At 49.1% G+C, this 14,316-nt stretch overlaps 2 protein-coding genes across 3 annotated transcripts; one reads left to right on the plus strand and one right to left on the minus strand.

Moving 5' to 3' along the window:
* Nucleotides 1–119: 119 nt before the first annotated feature.
* Nucleotides 120–5,727, minus strand: CDK2 (cyclin dependent kinase 2). Of its 2 annotated transcripts, XM_035002423.1 has the most exons (8): nucleotides 5,377–5,715; nucleotides 4,587–4,664; nucleotides 4,363–4,483; nucleotides 3,521–3,691; nucleotides 2,943–3,044; nucleotides 2,115–2,258; nucleotides 1,608–1,811; nucleotides 120–1,326 (listed from the first exon to the last, which is right to left on the minus strand). In XM_035002423.1, exons 1-8 carry the CDS (start codon nucleotides 5,490–5,492, stop codon nucleotides 1,222–1,224), a joined length of 1,041 nt encoding a protein of 346 aa, XP_034858314.1. In that variant the 5' UTR covers nucleotides 5,493–5,715; the 3' UTR covers nucleotides 120–1,221. The 2 variants fall into 2 exon arrangements, with proteins under 2 accessions (XP_034858314.1, XP_034858315.1); XM_035002424.1 differs by lacking the exon at nucleotides 2,115–2,258 and having other exon boundaries at nucleotides 5,377–5,727.
* A 757-nt stretch (nucleotides 5,728–6,484) lies between these two features.
* PMEL (premelanosome protein) lies at nucleotides 6,485–14,153 on the plus strand. Its single transcript, XM_035002889.1, has 11 exons — nucleotides 6,485–6,560; nucleotides 8,753–8,863; nucleotides 9,011–9,157; nucleotides 10,079–10,213; nucleotides 10,578–10,739; nucleotides 11,019–11,717; nucleotides 12,463–12,579; nucleotides 12,815–12,899; nucleotides 13,009–13,214; nucleotides 13,323–13,410; nucleotides 13,988–14,153. The coding sequence occupies exons 1-11, from the start codon at nucleotides 6,485–6,487 to the stop codon at nucleotides 14,130–14,132; spliced, it is 1,971 nt and encodes a 656-aa protein (XP_034858780.1). The 3' UTR covers nucleotides 14,133–14,153.
* The last annotated feature ends 163 nt before the right edge of the window (nucleotides 14,154–14,316 follow it).

A 14,316-nucleotide genomic window follows, 5' to 3' on the forward strand; every position in this document is an offset into this window, starting at 1 on the left:
AACCAACTATCACATACACACATTCATATTCTCTCTCTCACATCATTCTTTCAGTAAATATGTAAGTAAAGGAAAGAGATGAACTATAAAACTAGGAACTTTTGTTTTTAATGAATTACAAACTAAATTACAAATAATGTTAATAGCAAGAACACTTGAAGACAAGAGGTGGGAGAAGAGAGACAAAATCATAAAAAGAAAAAAATACTCTTTTTTTAAACATTCGCATTACAAAATCCCAAGGTGCGCATGGCAACAAATCCACCCATTCCCACTTAAAAAACTACTATAACCTGAATGAAATATAAATATAACTGTTCATCCTTCTTTTAAAGAAAAAAATTTTCCCAATGCCCTCACTCAGTCACAGCCCTAAAAAAGTGTCAGCATTCTCAAAATGATGTCTAAACCCTAACTTCCACTCCTATGGGGTGGCCTTTAGAGGAAGATGGGACCTGGGACATGAAGAACTAAGAATCTTAAGAAGAGAAACATTCAAACAACTTTTCCTTGCCTCATAAGGCCACAGTGAAGCACAGTTCCTGTCCTAGAGCTTCCCAGACACCTCTTGCCCATAGGAGGGACAGAAAGGGGGTTCTAGGGGCAATCATTTCTACTGCAGTCCCATAAGGATTGCAGAGACTGGGAGTCTTGAGTCTCCTACACTGTTAGGTGAGATGAAACACTAAAACTAGTGTATAAATTGGTTGGTCTATTTTTTAACCTAATTCTTTAAAACAGGCTCCTCCCTATGTTTTTGTTTTGCTTGGTTTTCAAAAGTTCCAACTTAGGTCCTCTGCTATCAGTTGGCCTTACAAACACAGTGGCTGCAGAAGGCTTGGGGTGTCTGTCATCCCAAACACAGGAAATAATTTCAGGGCTTTCAGAGATTGGGATGGCAAACCCTATGGGGGTGGGGTAGGGAGAAAGAGTCAGTCTTTTTTTTTTTTTTTTTTTAAATACCAGCCCTCCTCAGCAATGACTAAGAGGAGGAGGAGAGGGTGGTGGAGGGACTTAAGTGCATCTAATACTGAAGCTTCCTTTCATTTTCACCTATTTCTCCCGTCCACCCCTTATATCCCCAGAGTTGGCTGGCTAAGAAGGGGAGGTGGGTGTTAAGGCAGCCAGACAAGATCAGAGGGCAAATAGCCCAGGGCCAAGCCAAATCAGGCCCCTGCTGGAGGAGAGGATGAGACTTGGGGTAGGGGCTGGGGGAAGACATCAGAGTCGAAGGTGTGGTACTGGCTTGGTCACATCCTGGAAGAAAGGGTGAGCCAGAGCTGCCTTTGCTGAAATCCGCTTGTTGGGGTCATAGTGCAGCATTTGCTGGAGGGAGAGATGTATGCTGACTTCAGTGATGTGACAGTGGACTAAATGGGCAGCAGGTGTTCCAAGAAATCAGGAAACCAGAATTCCTTTTACCCAAGGCAGAGTTCCCAATTCCCTCCTCCCTATATTTGAATGGGTATGCCAACAGGGAGAGAGAGAAGCAGGGGCTAGGGAAATGCCAAGACCCAAATTCCAGGGTCTCATCCTTCCTTCATCCTGGAAAAAAACCTGCCCTGGGGAAGTAAAAGAGGAAATGGGTGCCCATCCCCAACTCTCACCGATAGCAAGCTCCGTCCATCTTCATCCAAGGGAGGAACAACTTTGCTAAAATCTTGCCGGGCCCACTTGGGGAAACTCGGCTTATAATCAGGCATAGAAGTAACTCCTGGCCAAACCACTTCATCTGGGGTCCCCAGAGTCCGAAAGATCCGGAAAAGTTGGTCAATTTCAGAATCTCCAGGGAATAGGGCCCGGCGGGTCACCTGAAAATGGGGAAAGAGAAAAGGCCAAGACCCGCACTGATGTCAGTCAAAGCTGCTCCCTGTGCAATGGAGGTTCCCACAGGCAGTGGAAGGTCAGCAGGGCCCCATGACTCCCTCCCCAGGGCCTTTCATGGGGTCAGTCACACAGAGCTTGAGACAATGAAGTCCCTTCATCTGTCTCCTCGCCCCCTCCTTCCTTCCCCCAACCATGCCTTTGCAGATCCCCAAGGCTGGGTGGGGCTGGGAGGGGGTGAATGTCTGGGGTGCCACTGACATGTAGCAAAGGGATCCCAAGCCACTCACGGGGTGTGGGGTAGACACTGCGGTCATCCCCCCTCCTTGTGATGCAGCCACTTCTAGATAGGAGCACAGCGGGCAGAGACTGTGTCTTCCATTTCTTCTGTGTTCCCCACAGCACCTAGCATGGTGCTGGGTACACACTAGGTGCTTAACAAATATTTTTTGATGAATTGAGAGAGGAATATGGGCAATTGTAAGGTAATGTACTGGGGGATAAATGCACATTTTATATACAGGCTAATGGTTTCTAAGCCCCCAGTCACAACCCAGATAAAGGACTATAAAACAAATTGCGGATTTGATTTGAAAATGCAGCCCACTCCACTGTTACATTAAAGGGGATGAGAGCTCCCATAAAAGGCTGGGCCTCAGGGATCCTTCATTCTGAAAAGCCAGAAGTTGAGGGGGACATGATTTAAGTCTGTAGTTGAAATAAAAGATATGGATGGATAAGGTGAATACAGTTGGTTTCACCATATTCCTGGAACCCTACAATTAGGTCTACAGGCCAAATGAAGGAGGCACTGAATATCAGGTACTCATTCTCCCAAATATATGCAAACTAAAGCTAAAACAGCTGCAGAAATGATTTAGCTCAATTCAGGGGTAAGAAATGTGTTTTGAGTGCTAAGGCCATTGAGGCTATACTAACATTGTGATTGGCATCAGGGACAACAGTCCTATCCTTTCCCCCCTACCTTCCTTGATGCTACTCTAGAGAAAAAAACCCTATGATAATAGAAGGACCATGGGTCTAGGCAAAGAAACAGTTGTGTTGTTCTTGAATGTGGGGAGGAGTGAGCTGGGTGGAACTCGGGCTTGCCTCCGTACCATTTCAGCAAAGATGCAGCCCAGGCTCCAGATATCTACAGCTGTGGAATAGTACTTGCAGCCCAGAAGGATTTCAGGTGCTCGGTACCACAGGGTCACCACCTGGGGACAAGAGCAGGAAGGGGAGGGGTGGTGCATGGGGCATGGTGATTCCCACATCTCAGCTCCTCAGTGTTACTCTGCTTACTCTCAGCCTGTTAACAAGCAGCTTCTCTCCCTTCATCTTTCCCATCTTTCTGACTTCCCCTCAGTAAACTTCTTAGACAGAGTTAGCCTCGCCCGTGACTCTGAGGACCATATTTTCTGAACCCGCAATTTGCAATCTTCCTGGAAAACTTGAGACAAGTGGTCATAATTTTAATGGTGTGCCATCCAGCTCTCCTGGCTTGGTATCTATCAAAGCCCAGTTAGCCCCACAATGTGAACTTGGTGCATACTCTAAAACCTCTTGGGGTAGCCAGACATACTTTCCATCTAGTGAGAGAGAAACTGCTGACCAGATAGGTTTAGTAATTTTGTGAATGTCCTTGTTAACACCTCCCAGGAACTTCAGAGAAGAAATGCAGAGAGGGTCTCACCTCATGGGTGTAAGTACGAACAGGGACTCCAAAGGCTCTGGCTAGTCCAAAGTCTGCTAGCTTGATGGCCCCCTCTGCGTTGATAAGCAGATTCTGAGGTTTGAGGTCTCGGTGCAGAACCCGATGAGAATGGCAGAAGGCTAGGCCCTGAAGCAGCTGGAATAGATAGCTCTGACAAAGGAAAGAGAGAGGACTTTGTTTCTCTACCACAGTGAGCTATTAGGGTCTACTCTCTGACTGCAAGGCTCAACTAAAGCCTTTTACTATATTAGATTATAATTACATGTTTATAAGCTGTATATCCCATTGGAGTGAGAGGCCCTTCCAGTGAAGACAAGAACTAGGTCTTATTCAGTTTTGCACTTCTTTTCCATATCCTGTGCCTAGCACGTTGAAGGTGCTCAATAAATGTGCACTGAATAAACGTTTGTTGGTAGATTGAAAGTAGCTCGGGGAGTAAAGAACCCAGCCCTAAAACAGACAACAGAGACTCACTGGCTATTTCTCCTACCAAACAGGTGGAAGGGCTTCTTGGAGGAATCTACCAAGTGCCCCCAAGTCCCATTTATCTGAGTTTCATCTGACTTTCCACCGGAGCTACAAAGTTGACTCACTAGAGTTTCAACTTCTTTGATTCTCCTGCCCAGCCCAGGGGTTAATAAGCATAATGAGCAGTGAAAGAGCCACAAAACAAAGGTGTGTGTGTGTGTGTGTGTGTGTGTGTAGGGGGATGAGGGCTGGGAAGGAAGCCAAGATCACAGATCATCACTCAGTCTGAATTGCCTGCCTTCAATCCCCCCAAAACTTGCCCATGTTGGGGAGGAGTTGTTGAGAAGGATTACCTTGATGAGGGGAAGAGGAATGCCAGTCAAAGCAGAGGCATCCATAAATTTCTTCAGATCCTGATGCAGAAACTCAAAAACCAGGTAGAGTTTGTTTTCTGTGTGGATGACATCCAGCAGCCTGGGAAGGGAGGTCCAGGAATGGAGGTGAGGAAGAGTAATACCCAGGCTACACAGAACATATCCTCCTTTACTGTCAGAGCACCTCCCAGATACATACTTACTTGACAATGTTAGGGTGGTTAAGCTCCTTAAGCAGAGAGATCTCTCTTATAGCAGTACTGGGTACACCCTCCGTCTCACTTGGAGAGGTTGAGAGAGCAGAGATAGGAATGTGGTTACAAATACTCCTTTTCCCCCAGCCCGTCATTCTTTTCCTCCCAATGAGACACCACCCCAGCTTCCCCTAGGAAAGTGAGAAAAGAGAAAGGGTGCTGTAGGAGTTAATTCATGGGTGGACAGGGAGTGGTTTTTGAATACATTAAGGTCATTATTTCTTCTCTTCCCAGGGGTAGGTAAGTAAAGCCTTCTGGTGGAGGTGAAGAAGAGAGAAGGTAACCGGGAAAAAATAGGAGTAGCAGCACCCAGCCTCCCTAGAGGGGCCAGTGAGGTTCAACTGCCATTCTTTTGAAAGAGGTAGAGAATTCTAAGATGAGGGTGGGGTTGGGGCAGTGAGGAGGGTTCTTCATTCAGAAAGGTGCTCTTCACCGGTTCCCACAAAACCCAACTCCACAGGGAGTCCTGGACCCCATCTCAGAGGCCTCCTTCCTCTTCCTGACTGAAGATTTGGGGGCATCACTCGGCTTTGGGGAGGAAGTTTCCCATAGATTCTACAGTGCCCTATACTCTCCACAGGGAAACCCTTCACGGTCCTCCAACCCACCTCTCCACTTCAGAAGTCCCTCCCTGCTACCTTCCGGTCCTTGGACGGCTACCCGTCTGTTGGGGTGGGGGCGGGGGGGGCACTCAAGGAGCTCCCGAGTTAGAGGAGTCCCGGGTACAGAGGCCACTCACGTGTCCAGGCGGATTTTTTTAAGCGCCACCACTTCTCCCGTCACCTTGTTTTTGGCTTTGTACACAACTCCGTACGTGCCCTCTCCGATCTTTTCCACTTTTTGGAAGTTCTCCATGAAGCGCTAGCGAGTCGGGTCAGCCCGGCCCTGGAGCGAGGGCCTGGGAACCCTGCAAAAGGCGGGCCCCGGCTCTCGCGGGGTGGAGGAGGGGGAAACAGGGCCCAGCTCTGCGGCCCCAGGTCGGGATGGAACGGAGTGTATCTCTCGCTCTTGTCAGTTTGTCCAACTTGAAACAATGTTGCCGCCTCCCCTCCAGTTCCCTACCGCCACCAGAGGCCCCGCCCCTCCTTCCCGCGTTTCCCTAGCCCCGCCCCCAGCCCTTCCTATTGGTCAACGTCAGAGCGGAGGGGCGAGCCCAGCGCCCCTAGCTGCCGCAAATGACCCCACCTCTCGCAAGTTTAGTTCCGAGGGTCCTTAACACAAGTTTCTGTCTCGGTGGGGAAGCTAAATGTCTTTTCCCAAGTACCTGGATTTGAAGTCGAGTTTCTTACCTGTGTCCTGAATCTGTAGGGATTTCCTGATCTCTAATTCGCCGTTTCACCAACCCTAGGGAAAATGTGTCTCGCCCTGAAATTCCACCTGGCCCAGAGAGTCTCTCTTGAAAAGCAGGAAGCTAGGAATCTCATTGTATGGGTTTTTTGGGCCTTGAAGATGTTCGTCCCGCCTCTGCCCATCCTATACTATCTCTCTGTTCTGGGAAGCAGGGCCTCTGTCTCTTTGAGAGGTTTCCTGGTTTGACTCAAAAAACAGACTGATTGACTAGCCTATGATGAATTATATGTGTCGGGTACACGTTATGTAGCTGACCTTCAATCAATTATTTCCTAGTCAAGAAGGGAGTGACCCAGTGAAACCAGAAACTGTCATTGAGTAGCGAGATGTCCAGGGACCAGGATCCCTTGTCAGTCTGCCTTTCTCCGGTCCTCCTGCCCCTCCCAAGCCTCTCCTAGAGGGAAAGGAGGAAGGGCTATGCAAATGAGCACCCCTCTCCTATATAGGGGCTTCTCCTAGCCCCCCCAGCGCCTTTGGTTGCTGGAAGAAAGAACAAGATGAATCTGGTGCTGAGAAAATGCCTTCTCCATGTGGCTGTGATGGGTGCTCTTCTGGCTGTGGGGACCACAGAAGGTGAGCGTCGGGTGTGTGGACATGAACAAGTGTGAATTTGGGGTTGCACACCTGCTCTGGTTTTTCCCTTCCTCATGGGAGATACTGGCAATATTTCAGGCTTCTCTCACCCATTTGATTTAGCGAGGACATGGGCATCTGAGCTCCCTCCCTATGTGGAGATTTGGGACTGAGCTTGAAAATAATTCCATCTGCTTGGAAGGGCAAAAGAATAGTGGGTCTTTGTGGCCCTAACTCCGAGGCTCCCTGGGCAATGAGCTGGAGAAGGGGCTTCAAAGGGGAAATAAGTGGAAGACTTAGGGAATGACTCAGGCACTTGGGATAGGGTATATTAAGTGAGGAGTAAGAGAATGTGGTATTGGATAGAAAAGGAAAGGAGGTACCATCTCCCCTCTTTGGGATGGGGATGGGTGAACACAGCTCAGGCTTTTGTTCTGGGGCTGGAAGAGACAGGCAGAGGGGTCTCAGCTGAGCATCACATGAAAGGGCTCTGGGGGATTGGGGCCTCGTGACAGGAGCAAGGGGTGGGGGTGGGGATGGTGAGAGGGTCTGGAATGTCCCGTGCTGCTTTGAGGAGGGAGGGTTGGGAGTGAAGAAAGAATGGGGTATCTTATGATTCTCTTGCTCTAGTGGTGGGATGCTCAATGAGATGATTCTAGATCCCCACCCCCACCCCCAGCAGACTCAGCTAGGTTTCCAGTACACATTACAGGAGTGAAGATAGTTTCTCCTGTGCTAAAATTACAGATATCATGTCCCAGTCTCCCCTTTCTCTCTCTGGATCCCTGGTCTCACAGATTTCTAGGAAGTTCTCGTTGATCTGACTTCCCCTCGTTTATGCTGCAGTTTCAAGTCTTTTTCTTTTACTATTTCCTTAATGTATTCTGGAAACATTCTGTTCATGCCTGTCCACCTGAGCCTCTTAAAAGATTGTGCTTACTTTTTGGATACTGATTTTTTAAATCATAAGAAGACATTTTTTTTTTAAAGATTTTATTTATTTATTTAATTGACAGAGAGAGAGACTGTGAGGGAGGGAACACAAGCAGGGGGGAGTGGGAGAGGGAGAAGCAGGCTTCCCGCCGAACAGGGAACCCGATGCGGGGCTCGATCCCAGGACCCTGAGATCACGACCTGAGCCCAAGGCAGACTCTCAACCGACTGAGCCACTCAGGCACCCCAAGAAGACATTTTTAGATATTTATGAAATTTTATATGAATTGGGTTTGATAATTTTGTCCAGTGTGAAATGACATTGTGCTTATTCAAGAAAATGTTCATATTTTTTATGGATATGTATTGAAATTGTACGGTTAAAATAACAAGACGTCTGGGATTTGCTTCTAAATACTTTAGCCAACAAACAAACAACAACAACAAAGGATAGATAAAGCAAATGTGGCAAAATGTTGATAATTGTTGTCCCTGGGTGAGGCGTATATGTAGATCCATCATATCCCTTTTTCTCAGACCTCTCTCTTGGTCAGTTATAATAATTTTGTCTGCTTGGTCCCCACTCCCAACCTCTGCCTGCCTCTGATCCATCCGCTACATTGCTTGCCATAGTGATCCTTCTAAAACCCTGATCTGGTCATATTCAAAAAGCTTCTGAAGGGTGAATTTTATGGTATATGAATTATATCTCAATGAAACAAACACAATCTCCTGCCGTGGCCTTGCCTACAGAATAAAGGCCAAACTCCTTTGCTTGGCACTCAGAGCCTTCACTTGTCTTCTTGGCCTCATCTCTTACAGTGTGTATCCACCACACTGGTAGTTCCTATCACACCTCATGCTACCATGCCTCCATGCCTCCGCTCATGCTGGTCCTTCTGCCCAGAGTGCTCTATCCCACAGACCAACTCCTCATTCCAGTGGTCTTTCCCAATCCGCCAGAGTGGAACTAATCTCTTTAGTCATTTTGTTGCACTTTGTGCATGTCTGTTATGGCTCATATTAAACAGTACCTTGAATTATTGTAATTTATGGACATGTCTTGAATCCTTTCAGGGCCATGTCCTATTCATTTCTTAAGTCCTTTGTACCTAGCACAGTGCCTGGTACATGGTGGCTATTCAGTAAATTAAAATGTACTTTGAATGTGAGAGTGAGTGGGGTGACATGGAACAGGGCTATCCCCTGACAAGAGATTGAGGGGTGATCGTAGGGCCTTCATGGTACCTTCTTTTTAGGACCCAGACACCAGGACTGGCGTGGTGTCCCAAGGCAGCGCACAACTAAAACTTGGAACAGGCAGCTGTATCCAGAGTGGACAGAAATCCAGGAGCCTGACTGCTGGAGAGGTGGGAACTTGGCAATTTCCAGGGAGGGCATGGGGTGCGGAGAGGAGCAAGATCTGGGCTGAATGTAGCTTGGAAAGATAGGAAGGGGAAAGGTATAAGGGGAAGAAAAACCGTGGAGTCCCGGCTAACGCAGCTGGTCCTTCCCAGGTGGCCAAGTGTCCTTGAAGGTCAGTAATGATGGGCCTACGCTGGTTGGGGCAAATGCCTCCTTCTCTATTGCCCTGCACTTCCCCAAAAGCCAAAAGGTGCTGCCAGATGGGCAGGTCGTCTGGGCCAACAACACCATCGTCAATGGTGAGTACCTCTCTACTCCAGGCGTTTATTCCAAGGGCTCAGATTCCCTGGTGTCCCCAGTGAGCTCAAGGAGTGCCCCCTTCCCCTCTACTTTTTATTTATTTGTTTGTTTGTTTTTTAAATATTTTATTTATTTATTTGACAGAGAGAGCGAGAGAGGGAACACAAGCAGGGGGAGTGGGAGAAGGAGAAGCAGGCTTCCTGCGGAGCAGGGAGCCCGATGTGGGGCTCGATCCTAGGACCCTGGGATCATGACCTGAGCCAAAGGCAGATGCTTAGGGACTGAGCCACCCTTTTTTTTTTTTTAGTGCCCCTACTTTAAAAAAAAAAACAAATTGTATACATATTCTATAATATTCATTGTAGAAAAAATTTTAAAAACACAGATAAAGCAAAAAAAAAAAATACAGTATGCAAAATTGGGGACCCAGTGGACCTAGAGTTTAGACAGACATGGATTTAAATTTGTAAATAATATGTTACCCTGGGCAAGTAACTTAACTGTTCTGTCCTTCCATTCCCTTAACTGTACAATGGGCTGACTACCTTGAATGTTGTTGTAAGGATTAAAATGCGATAATATATAAAGAAGTTAGCATAATGCCTGCCCTAGGCTAAGGTGAGGCTCAGTAAGTGTCAGCTGATACTCTTACTGTTTTTATCCCACCAGCTAGAGCAAACCACTCTAAACATGTTGCTGTATGACCTTCCAATCTCTTTCCTCTGTCTGTCATTAAGTACATATTAATCTATAATTCCAGTTTCCATCCTTTCCGCTACCACCCCAAATGGGTGATAACAAAGGGAATGTCCTATGTAGCTAAGGAGTGTTCCCACAGCCCCTCTCTGGCAGCCATGGTAGGGGTTTTGGTGTATAGACAGGAATGCCAGGTTTCGAGGGTGACTGTATCTACCTTTCAGGGAGCCAGGTGTGGGGAGGACAGCCAGTGTATCCCCAGGTACCTGATGATGCCTGCATCTTCCCTGATGGGAGGGCCTGCCCATCTGGCCCTTGGTCTCATACAAGAAGCTTTGTTTATGTCTGGAAGACCTGGGGTGAGTCATCCACTCTTGGATTTACCTCTTCCTACCTGATCCCCTTTCATTTTGCTCTGTGAGTTTCCTTAATCTTCATTGCCCCCATGGCTCTTTCCTCTTCGATAGCACCCAGCCCCCTCCAACTCTCTCTACTATAGTTGTTTCTGGGGGCCCTTCCCCAATTATTGTCCTATCCCATGGATCCCCTTATCAGGATTCCTTTCCTGACCCCCACAGGACCACCTTCCAAAGACTCTCTGAAATAACCATACTCAGTACATTACTGGACCTTCCTTCTCTGGTGCCCTGTCTCTAATCCTTCCCCTCAGTTCCCTTTGATCAGTACCTCCCCCACCCCTGCTTTTCTTTTCAAAAACTGCAGGCCAATACTGGCAAGTTCTGGGGGGCCCAGTGTCGGGGCTGAGCATTGTGACAGGCAAGGCAATGCTGGGCACACATACCATGGAAGTGACTGTCTACCACCGCCGGGAGTCCCAGAGCTATGTGCCCCTTGCTCACTCCTGCTCAGCCTTCACCATTACTGGTAAGGATTTAGGAAGGGGCAAAGCCAGTCACAAGGGTGCAGGGCGGTAGAAGATGGGGAGGCTTGGCCTGACTGGAAAGGGGAGAGGGGAAAGGGGAAAAAGGAATGGGGAAAGGGGAAATGGTGTGTAACCTTAAAGGGGCAGAGCCAGGAAGACATGGGCAGAAGAATGTGGGGCTTGGAGCCAGTGAAGGGCCAGTCAGCTGGAGTCGGAGGGTGTGGCTGTGAAAAAAGCTGTGGCCCAGGTCTGGTTCTCACCTTTTCTGGCTCCGATCCCAGACCAGGTGCCCTTCTCCGTGAGTGTGTCCCAGCTGCAGGCCTTGGATGGAGGGAACAAGCACTTCCTGAGAAATCATCCTCTGACCTTTGCCCTCCGGCTCCATGACCCCAGCGGCTATTTGTCTGGGGCTGACCTCTCCTACACCTGGGACTTTGGAGACCATACTGGGACCCTGATCTCTCGGGCACTTGTGGTCACTCACACTTACCTAGAGTCTGGCCCAATCACTGCCCAGGTGGTGCTGCAGGCTGCCATTCCTCTCCCTTCCTGTGGCTCCTCCCCAGTTCCAGTCACCACAGATGGGCACGTGCCAACCGCAGAGGCCCCCGGCACCACAGCTGGGCAAGAGCCTACTGCAGAAGTTGTAAGTACGACACGTGGTCAGGTGCCAACTGCAGAGCCCTCTGGAACCACAGCTGTGCAGATGCCAACCACGGAGATCACTACACTTGTACAGATGCCCACTACAGAGGTCATAGGTACTACAACTGAGCAGGTGCCGACCTCAGAGGTCACAGGTACCACACTCGCAGAGACCATAGGTACAACACCTGAAGGCTCAACCGCAGAGCCCTCTGGAACCACAGCTGCCCAGGTAACAACTGAAGAGTCGGTGGAGCCCACAACTGGAAAGGTACCCACACCTGAGCCTGAGGGTCCAGATGCCAACCCATTCGTGCCTACAGAAGGTATAGCAGGTAAGAGGGCCAGTGTGAATGAGGTTCATTGAGGTGGGGCCTCTGTCACTACTCTGAAGAGCTAAAAGCCTTACCTAGGCCCCAGATGTTACCCACTCCTTTGCTTAGCAATGGAGTCCCGTCAGAGCTCCCACTAGTTTTAAGCCCTCAAGTCCCCCTTAATAACATGGAATAGATCTGCAGTTCAGGAAACCAGGGTCTTTCCCTAGGCCATGGAGCGAGAGCTTGTTGCTTCTCTGCCTCTGAGGAGAGCTATTCCCTAAGGAGAAGGCCAGGGAACAGCACGTGGTCATTTACATAATATTTGTATCTCATTTTCTGTGCAAGTATAAATGCATAATATTCTGCCTCAGATTCTGGCACCATTTCGCACCCCTGGATTCCTATCCCAAAGCAGGTCAACCTGAAATTGTGGTAGGAACACTGAAAAGGTAGGCATGACATGGTGGCACAGGGATGAGTTAACTTGTGTCATGTCTAGCCCAGGACCCAGCACGGTGTGGGGGGTGATAAACACTTGGGATTTCTTAAAACTCCAACTCTACTCCTAACTGTGTGACTCTGGGGTGCTCATTCTTCCTTCTGGGCTCTAGTTTCCTTATCTATAAAATGAGGTTTTCCAGGTCTTGTCTGATTCCAAGCTTGGATCCACCAGGTCTGACTCTACCTGGAAAAATGCCTGTGTGGCCTCTACTTCCAGTGAGTCATTTGTCTCTTGACAGCCTCTTCGATCCTCTCCTGCCAGGTTCCCAGAACCCCCTGCTGGATGGCGTAGCTACCTTAATCCTGGCAAAGCGACAAACCCCCCTGGATTGTGTTCTGTATCGATATGGCTCCTTTTCTCTCACCCTGGACATTGTCCGTGAGTCTTGACTGCTTTGGGGGCTGGTGGAGGGAGGTGTGTCCTGCCTAAGGCTGGCCAGTGGAAGCATACCTTGGAAGGAGTTACTCACCGGGACAAGAACACCCAAATCCCAGGGTTTTTATTTTGAAGGCACGGATGGGATTGGGGAAGCAGCCCTAGGGTTTTCCTCTCTGTGGGCCTTTGGAGAGGCCTGGTAGAGGCATCCCAGACGTAAACTCTTGCAACTCTGCAGGGGGTATTGAGAGTGCTGAGATCCTGCAGGCTGTGCCATCCAGCGAAGGGGATGCATTTGAGCTGACGGTGTCTTGTCAAGGAGGGTGAGTGTCCCACTGGTTTCCTGGGAACTCTTGGGTTGACTGTTGCACTGCCCTCTGGTGTCTACTGTTCCTTCCCAGTCGCCCCGACCTAAGCTGACACCTCTTGCAGGCTGCCCAAGGAAGCCTGCATGGACATCTCATCAGCAGGGTGCCAGCCCCCTGCCCAGCGGCTATGTCAGCCTGTGCCACCCAGCCCAGCCTGCCAGCTGGTTTTGCACCAAGTCCTGAAGGGTGGCTCAGGGACCTACTGCCTCAATGTGTCTTTGGCTGATGCCAACAGTCTGGCAATGGTCAGCACCCAGCTTGTAATGCCTGGTAGGTACTTGGACAAGAGTTAGGGTGAAGGGGGTGGGGGCAATAGGCAGAGGCCATCTGGCAGGGAGCAGACACTAACCGAAGCTGTGCCTGGGATTCTGCTCACAGGTCAAGAAGCAGGCCTTGGACAGGCTCCCCTGTTCGTGGGCCTCTTGCTGGTGTTGATGGCTATGGTGCTTGTATCGCTGGTATACAGGTGAGAGCCCCACCATCTAGTTCACACCCCCTTATCCCTTATGACCGCTACTCGTTCTTCCTCAAGAGGAGAAGGAACCACCACTTCTTTTGAAGAAGCATGGTATCCAGGAAAGAACCCAGACTTGGAAGTTAAACACACCTGGGCTGCAGTCTTGCTGGGGGGACCTTGGGAAAGTAGCTTAACGTCCCTGAGCCTCTGATAAGTAGGAAAACTAATATCCGCCCTATGGGCACCCAGTTCTAAAGTGGGAGTACAATAAATGATGATACTGATGACTGTTGTTTATAATAACATCAAGAGTGGAGGAAATTGGGTGACCTGAGTCCTCTACCTGTGAGAAGGGCAGATGCTCTGGCCTGGAGTGCCAAGGTCCTCAAAGCAGAGAAGCTTGTAGGGTAAGAGGGAAATGGACAGAGGTTACCATAAAAACAAGACAAGATGAATCTTGTTGGTGAGAAGGGGAGGGAGCTAGGATCACGGTCAAGTAAACCTGGGGCCTCCTTTTTTGGAGAAGCACAGATAGGCTTCCCTTGTCCATTGCTAATCAGTTTCTCCCTCCTTCTCCCAATTTCAGGCGAAGACTTCTGAAGCAGGGCTCAGCCCTCCCCCTTCCCCAGCTGCCACGTGGTAGCACCCAGTGGCTGCGTCTGCCCCGGGTCTTCCGCTCTTGCCCCATTGGTGAGAACAGGCCCCTCCTCAGTGGGCAGCAGCAGGTCTGAGTAATCTCATGTGATGCTGTGATTTGCCCAGCGTGGACAGCAATGCTTATCTTTCCTCCAGTCTTCCCTTGGAGACTACCATTACCTGAAATAAATCCTCAGAACCTGGTGCTGTTTTTTTTTTTTTTTCTTGCTGTTGGGAGCATCTGTGTCATTTAAGGAGGGGAGGTATATGGGAAGGAGG

Source organism: Mirounga leonina, unplaced genomic scaffold, assembly GCF_011800145.1.
Source record: "Mirounga leonina isolate KUSES-001 unplaced genomic scaffold, KU_Mleo_1.0 Mir_126, whole genome shotgun sequence".
NCBI classification, from domain to species: Eukaryota; Metazoa; Chordata; class Mammalia; order Carnivora; family Phocidae; genus Mirounga; species Mirounga leonina.